The following is an 8,540-nucleotide window of genomic DNA, read 5'->3' as shown; positions in this document are numbered from 1 at the left end:
CCCTACGCGCATATTAAATCAATTTTAATTCTTACTTTATTATATTATTATTCTTTATTAATTTTCGTTTATAGTCCGAAATGTTAATTTAAATTAATGACCAATTCAGAGAAATAAACACCAATTATATAATATAATATAATTTCTAATTTAAATCGATTAACATAATTCAAATTCATCAACAATTCTTTCGCACACCGAAAGATGGCAGCTTCGTTAAATTTTGTGTTATTTAAGTTAACAAATACCAAAGTAATTAATTAAAGTAAATGTATTATAAATTAGCATCATTTTAATTAAGTGAAATATACATTTAAATCCTTATTTCACAATTTTTCATCTTCCAACCTTGAAATTGTCATAGTTAGATGGCGCATCTTCAAACAAACCATATGTTTGTAGAGTTGCATAACTAAGAATATTTTCTTCAGCGACATCTCTAAGTTTTATTTGAAAGTTTGTAGTTCAAGCAATTGTCCGCTGTTTATTAATAATTACTTCAATTAGAGAAATATATTGTAAAATATAATTATTTCTACGACATTTACATATTTATTATATAATAGAAATTGTATTTAAATTTTGTTAAAATATAAAAATTTTCAGATTTTAGTACTATTGATTTTTTTAACTTGATTTTCTTTAATTGGGCAGAAAGACCTATGATCAATAGCCCTTTGTAACTGTTAATCTTTTGTTTTACTATTATTATTGTTCTGAATGAAAATGTTTAATTTTGTTTTTAACTGTAATAAAGATTATTATTATTTTATTACCAATATTAAAATACAAATTTAAGACTAACTTTACATAAAGTTGGGATTAAATGCATTTTGGAAGAGCAACTCAAATAAGAGAATTTCGTAAGGTTATTAACTGTCCAGTAGCTGCGACCGTGTTTAATCGAATCGTTAAGTAATACAATACATTTATTTGGAATGTGTTTCGAGGTCGAGTTGTGCGCATCTTCATTGCAGTTGACTGCGACACGAGGCAAATGTACGAAAATTCGCATACATTTCGTAATTTGAATCTAGATTAGATCATAATTCCATAATTCATTAATCAAATCTAAAAATTATAGATAAACAGCCACAAATGTTTACCTAAAATCTCGTTGTTTTGGTTTCATAATTATCGTCGTTGTCACAAAAAGTAAACATTTTGACGACACGTATAAATTTCGATAGTTATTTCATAATTTGAGTCTTCACATTGCCATCATTCATTCATAATATCGAAAGATACACATTGACCTTAAATTTCGTTACTTTTTTAAATATTATTTATAATTGCGTTCAATTGCAACGTTTCGTAACAAACCTTTGTGTCACAGGAAGTAAACAATTTGGCTACGCGAGAAGACACGTAGCAATTTCAAATTATCAAATCGAAAGACACAAATATTTACCTTACTTTGATTACATAATATTATTTATAATTGTGTTATAACACTATCGTTGTTAACATTTGGCTTCCAGTCAAATCTTGAAATTATTAACGCAATTGAGACAAATTTTGGTTACTTTCATTGCGTAATATTATTTACATTCGTTTTGAATTGAATCGTTTCATAGCGACGTCGCTACCACAGGAAGTAAACATTTGGTTATAAGAGAGATTTAGTATTGTACTTAAAATTTGGTTCGGTTCTTGTGCCGAGTCGGTACAATCGTAGCGAGTAAAGCTGATTGCGTCATGACCTTACAGAATTATTCACACGGATCACATATACAACAAATTATTGTTTACAATTGTCCATGATAAATTCGTCAAGGCTGAGTAGAATTGCAGTTCACACATACTCACCAAGCAATAAACATGACTATTTTTTCTGTATAAATGGAATTAGTTGTCTTTATTCTTGGTGGGTTGAAAAATGCAATAAAGCTTTCCTTTTTGGCTGCCAATCTGGATTATAAATAGAGTGGATTTCGGAGTAGAGACAAATTAACTTCGGTACAACGAATCCAAAATATTTACACTGCTCGAGAGAAAAGCGTTTGATCATCATTAATCTTGAAAATTATTGCACTAACAAAATTAAATGTAATGCATATATTCTTTACGTAAGTAGGACGTGATAAGAGTTTCATTACACTGGATCAAACATTAACATATTTGTTCTTAAAACTTCGTATATTTCAAATTGAATGTTGAATGATGGAAGAGTTATTTCTGCAGATTTTGTTCTGCATTCTTTCGAGTGTGATCTAAGAATTGTTAATTCCCAGGAGCTGGTGTTAATCATCGTACGTCATGGGTTCTCTCTTCGATTTTCAGGTGAAAGGTGCAGCGTTTGTCATGAGGTCATCGCGGAGGACTTCGGAAAGTATCCGACTTTAGCCGGAATATAGGATCTCGGCGTGCCTCGGCTTTGAAGTAGCTGCGACGGCGAGCAAACATGCTCCGCTCCAAACAGAAATAACAGTGAATCAAAGCTATTCGGATCATCAAAAAGGATACCGAAAAGAGCGACGTCTGTATAAAGAAAACACGTCGAGGATGTCCTGACAGTGGAATCATCGACATCACAGAATTGAAAGTGTCCAACCAAATGTGCGTGCGTGCGAATTAGAGTAGTAATTACACCCAGGATACCGCAATTCCGCATTTTCGTAATTAAAATAGGTGAGTTCGCATCTCTTCGGGGACACAAGAAAATTAAAAAATAAACCATAGATGTTTGCAAGGTCGCAAACGTCGTTGTTCTCCTGGGGACGTGTCATCAACAACAACATCTATTTTTACCATGAAACGGTTCGATGCCCCAAAAATACTTCTTGCGCGTTGCGTAACTACACGTCTAGATAAGCGAAGCAGATGATAACAGTTAACTTGATTAAAATGTTGTATTTTACAACGATCCTTGCACCTGAATCCTGGATGTTCGTAGTCAAGGTCACGCGATTATCGATTCGGAGAGGGAATCTCATTTTATGACCTACATTGGCCATTGATTCCCAACAGGAAGACGTGTTTTTCTCCTCTCAATGGCGCCAGAATAAACAGACAAAACAACAGGAAACAGTCTGCGCATAAAAGAGATTTAGTCGTCTTCACACAGACTAACGCTAACGTTTTTACACTTATGTTATTATATCATCCAAGGTTGCTCAATGTTTCCATATCCAATAATTTATTAAAATAGTCTGGTCAGAAAAATATAAAATTAATGCTTCTCTGTGTCTTCTTTAACATTTGTTAATCGAAAAACAATTTCTTCCACGCATTGGGTGTTTTTTAATAAAACATAATTTGTATTGTCTTTAACTCATTTAATTGAGTTTCTTAAGTTAACAGTATTCACTACAGAATAAATAAACTGAGACGTGAGTTAGTAGTAATAACATAAAGAACATCTAAAAAGTGTTCCTCTTTAATAATTGCTTCAACAATATTTTAATAATCTCAGTAGATCTGTGTTTCTCTTTAAAATTAATTTGAAAACAATTGAATAGTGAAAGAAATGATTAAATCCTTTTGAATTGTTGTATACAAACAATATAATCTTTCTTATCATTACATTACGCAATATGATTTCACAACTTTACTCACACCACAATAAGTAAACTGACACGCTGACAAAATGTTCAATCTTTTTGTCATTATGTGAAATCATAACTACTATAGTGTAAATAAACATTATTTAAAACTCGCACGAGTTAGCTGTTATAACATAAAGTAGTTACAAAAAAATATTTCTCTTTCATATTTGCTTCGATAATAGATTAATAGTTTTAAGTGGAACCAAATTGTAAGTGAAATCATCAAAGCAAGTTACTCATTATTTAGTAAACAGTACAAAAAGAAGTTACTTTAAGTTTGTTTATCAATGTCACCACATGATATCATAATTTTACTCAACAAACTGAGACGTAAATCCCTCACGTACTAGTTTTTGTAACATAAACATCATGTAACAAAATGTACGCTTTAATTGATTAGTAATCTAAGTAACAATAAAAGCTAAGCAAACCCATGGAAACAATTTCAATAATGTAAACAATAAAAAAAAATCAACAACAAATGCTAAGTAAAACCATGGAAACAATTTCAATTTTATAAAAAACAACAAAAAACTTAAACAGCAAATCTGTTATTAATAAAGTAGAACACGAATATTCGTTACCTTTTAAGGTAATTTTCTTTTTAAGGTCGAGCATTAAGTATATTAATTATGGTTCATATTCCGACGCAAGGTTATCGCCTTTTTTCTTCGGCATTGTTTTGCTCAATCACCGACCGGTTCCTTCCATACGAAAATCTGGGTCAGTCTCCTCCGCCTCGAAGGAACTCAATAATTGAAATTGCGAAAACCTTAATGTAATTGATATGTTATTGTTAATTTAACAACAATACAAAACCTCTTTGAATAAATAATGAAAGTTATTTGTGTCTTCAACCTGAAATCACAACAATATCAATTGCATAATGAAGAGTTTTGAATTTGTCCGTTATTTATATCAAAATTATTTCATAAAATAAATTTGAGTTCAAATAGAAAATTTTCAACAACACTTTGACTTTCGATTAATGAATTTTTGTAAATTAACTATAAATTTGCTAAAACTTTATAAAAAAAAGAAAATCTTATGGATATTTACGTGAATTTATCTTAATAACAACACTTATGAATCAGTTACATTTGAGCTTTAAATTGCTTCAATTCTTAAAAATGTTTATACCGAATGATTCATGATTATTTCTTATAAGTGACTTGCGAATGTATGTTTATTAGTTTTACTTTTATGGTATAGTTTTAAGTCTCGTGACTGAAACCTGTCAATTGGAGTAAACAAGACGCAGTTTGCATTTCTTTTTAGTACAAACATTTTCGCGAATGAAGAGAGAGAGGAAAATGTGTATTGTGAATTGAATTTGTTGAAAAACTTTTGTCGATGGATTTTGAAGTCTCATTGAAAAAAAAAAGAGTGTATTTACAGTAATAAATTTATTGAATTGAATTTGGTAGACAAAATATATTTGTATAATAATCTATTCAAAATGAAAATTTTACAAAATTGTAAAAAGACATCCGAACTATGTCTGCAATTTGAATCTAATTCGATGTTCCCTTTGCATTTGTCCCAATTGTGAACTATTTTGATATTGATTTTTGTATGTTATTGCAGATAGAGTTTTGAAAACATGTATCCGAGCACGTTCATCCAGTTCGAGCAGTACAATAACGCCTACCCGAATTTAAAATACGAACAACCTCCGTCCGCTGTCAATGGTTACGGTTGGCATGGAAATGGTTACGGATGGCAGGTGGACCCATCGCAATGGAAGACGGCCAGCATCTATCCGACCCTGGATGAAGGTGCAGCCGAAGAGGAGGAAATCGAGGCCATCGAGGAACCGGTGATAGAGGCGAAGAAAGTTGAAAAAATCGAATCGAGTGTAAGTGAAATTTTGTTAATTCAATTAACAACAAATTGATGAATAGTCGTAGTAGACCGAATAATGTTTAATTTGCGTGGGCGGTTTAGTTATGCGTTTGATCAATTAAGGATTAAACGTTGCGAAAAAGAGTCCTTGGCGAATTAATTGCTTTTTTTTTTAATTGACGGAATTGCAAACTGTTTCGACATGTGTCGACGATTCGAGAAGCTAATGTTAAACCGTTAAATTCTTGTGTATGTTGACTATTTTTAGATTAGAATGAACGCATTGATTTGCCATGTTTTACTATTACTCTGAATAATCTCTACGTTTTGATAAACTTATCGCATTTGATAATAATAATAGTATTATTTATGCATTACTATCAACAAATATTTGAAATCAATTGATTTTTATATAAATGAAAGTTTTTGGGCTTCAATTTTGCATATTTAAACGATGTGCTAATCAATATTCATTTATTGCACAAATTAATCAATTGCTTTCCTCATCGATAATTGAACGTGTTGATTATATATGCTTCCACGACCTCAATTCAATAGAAACATTTGAATATGAAAGAGAATTTCTCCTTTTTTTTTCAATTTTATTTCGTGATAGATTTGTCTGAAAACGTTACTTTTGGTATATTTTTTCAGACAATTTACTTACAATGTGTCAAAAGCATCGTCAACTTTTAATAAACTTTTCTATAGTCACAATGAATCAAAAATATTGCCAACTTTCTGAACTGTTTCATAAACTTTTCTATATCTTCTACAGCCAACTTTTTCTCAATGAATCAAAAGCATGGCCAACTTTCTGGACTGTTTCATAAACTTTTCTATATCTTCTACAGCCAACTTCTTCTCAATGAATCAAAAACATGGCCAACTTTCTGGACTGTTTCATAAACTTTTCAATATCTTCTACAGCCAACTTCTTCTCAAGGTATCAAAAACATGGTCAACTTTCTGGACCGTTTCATAAACTTTTCTATATGTTCTACAGTCAACTTCTTCTTAATGAATCAAAAACATGGCCAACTTTCTGGATTGTTTTATAAACTTTCTATATCTTCTACAGCCAACTTCTTCTTAATGTATCAAAAACATGGCTAACTTTCTGGAATGTTTCATAAATTTTCTATAAGTTCTACAGCCAACTTCTTCTCAAGGTATCAAAAACATGGCCAACTTTCTGGACTGTTTCATAAACTTTTTTATTAGTTTTACAGCCAACTTTTTCTCAATGTATCAAAAACATGACTAACTTTCTGGACTGTTTCATAATCTTTTCCATATGTTCAACTTTTTTTTCAATACGTCAAAAGTATCGACAACTTTAAATTTTGTTCTATAAATTGATATCTTTATTAAAGTAAAATTTATGATTTGTTCTACAAACGTTTTGATATGTTCTCATGTAGGAAAAAGAGTATTAACTAGTTTATTTTAAGAGCACTTATGGAAACCAGTCTCTTCCACCAAAAATACTTGACGCACACGACCATCATGCACTTAACACTAAGTACTACAGGGTATGTTCTTTTACTCTTAAAATATAGAATGTATTATTGGCTGCTCTTCGAAATTTCATTATTTATTATTTTGCATCCCGTAAGTTTTCTTTACATTAATTTAAGTTCGCCTTTTGTCGTCTATTGCTTTTATTTTGTTGTTTTTTTTTTTCGAATCGAGCATGTGACAATTCGGTTGTCAGTTGTAATGTGACGTAATGCACGTGTTTTTGATCGTTGTCGAGGGAAATGCGTTCGGTTGCATTTGACGAAGATGAGGCGGGACGATGAACAGCAGTTCAACCAATAATACCAGAAACGATTCGCTGATTGAGTCGACCAAAAGCGATGGTGAATTGTGCAAGAATAGATCTTCGCCCGGTTTCATGGCCAATTTCATCAACAACGTCTGCGGCGGTTTCGAAATGAAATTGCCAAGGCAGAGAGGCCGGAAAACCGATCCGAAACCAAAGAAAAATCCTTCGAAGCGCAAAGACGCGCCTGAACGGAAAGTCATAGAGAAACCTGATCCGAAACCCAAAGGTTTTCCAGATCCGAAACCCAAAGGTTTTCCAGATCCGAAACCCAAAGGTTTTCCAGATCCAAAACCCAAAGATTCGAAACGTAAAGATCTCCCAGATCCGATACCAAAGAAACCCAAACGAAAATTGAAACCTGAACCGAAACCCAAAAAACAGGACGAGCCTAAATTGAAGTTGAGAGAGAGCTTGAGTTCGCACGATCTCCGGAGGCGCAAAGATAAAAACGCCAGTAGGTTGTGGGATTTTGTCTCGGGGAAGTATAAGCCGTTGGTGAGGAAGGGGAAGGTCGAGGTGAAGCAGAAGGAATCCTTCTACGGACTCAAAGTCAAGCGCAATCGGTTTTTAGATCCATATAAAATTTACAACGTAAGTACAACGTTTGGGTCTACAAATCAATTTAAACTTAGTTTTATCTCTTGCTATACAAAAAAAGAAACGGTAATTTTATTAGTTACAACAAGGGTCAGCAACCTGCGTCCCACGAGCGCTTAACCATAAATATTACATCATCAATTTAGCAATAATACATTTCTAATGTGTTTCTCTAAAAACGAGATTTTATTCAATAGTTGAATAACAGTAATGTTAACTTGCTATTAGCTTTAGAAAGAATGTTTTTCTTCTAGAATCTAGATTGTCTGATTAGGGTTTTTGCATGTTCGATTTAGAGCAGCGGTCGGGGAACCGGGGTAAATTACCCAAAATGGGGTAAAAATTTTTTTTTTTGGGTAATAGGGAAATTTTTCTAATTTCATTTTACCAAACTCAGAGAGCGGTTCTATGACTAGTTTCCAGATTTTGATGTACAAACTGTAAATTGGGTTGTAGATCCTTTTAAATGTGAAATTACTAACATACCAGAAGAACTTCAAGGTTTGGCAGAGGCAATTCTTGAACTTCGATCCAATACTGAAACACGTATTCAATTTGAGACCAAAGTAAATCTGTCGTCTTTTTGGTTGTCAAAGGCTGCAAAGGCTTTGAAAATTGCACATGAGGAGGCGGTAAAAAAATTGCTGCAATTTGCAACAACCTACCTTTGTGAACAAGGCTTTATTTCCACTCTAATGAACATAAAAACGAAAAACAGA

At 32.3% G+C, this 8,540-nt stretch overlaps 2 protein-coding genes across 2 annotated transcripts; both read left to right on the top strand.

Moving 5' to 3' along the window:
- The first annotated feature begins 1,966 nt into the window (after window positions 1-1,966).
- Window positions 1,967-6,970, top strand: LOC108557065. Its single transcript, XM_017913452.1, has 4 exons — window positions 1,967-2,069; window positions 2,284-2,631; window positions 5,136-5,406; window positions 6,848-6,970. Exons 3-4 carry the CDS (start codon window positions 5,152-5,154, stop codon window positions 6,953-6,955), a joined length of 363 nt encoding a protein of 120 aa, XP_017768941.1. The 5' UTR covers window positions 1,967-2,069; window positions 2,284-2,631; window positions 5,136-5,151; the 3' UTR covers window positions 6,956-6,970.
- Window positions 6,971-7,194: 224 nt separating this feature from the next.
- LOC108557064 (procyclic form-specific polypeptide B1-alpha-like) lies at window positions 7,195-7,815 on the top strand (the record flags this gene model as incomplete). Its single annotated transcript, XM_017913451.1, has 1 exon — window positions 7,195-7,815. A coding segment is annotated over exon 1 (621 nt), but the record flags the coding sequence as incomplete, so codon positions are not given.
- Between the last annotated feature and the right edge of the window lie 725 nt (window positions 7,816-8,540).

The sequence above is a fragment of the Nicrophorus vespilloides genome, unplaced genomic scaffold (genome assembly GCF_001412225.1).
Source record: "Nicrophorus vespilloides isolate i.1.1-1 unplaced genomic scaffold, Nicve_v1.0, whole genome shotgun sequence".
In the NCBI taxonomy this organism is placed as follows: Eukaryota; Metazoa; Arthropoda; class Insecta; order Coleoptera; family Silphidae; genus Nicrophorus; species Nicrophorus vespilloides.
Note: the sequence above shows the minus strand (reverse complement) of the source record. Positions and strands in the feature narration are given on the sequence as shown.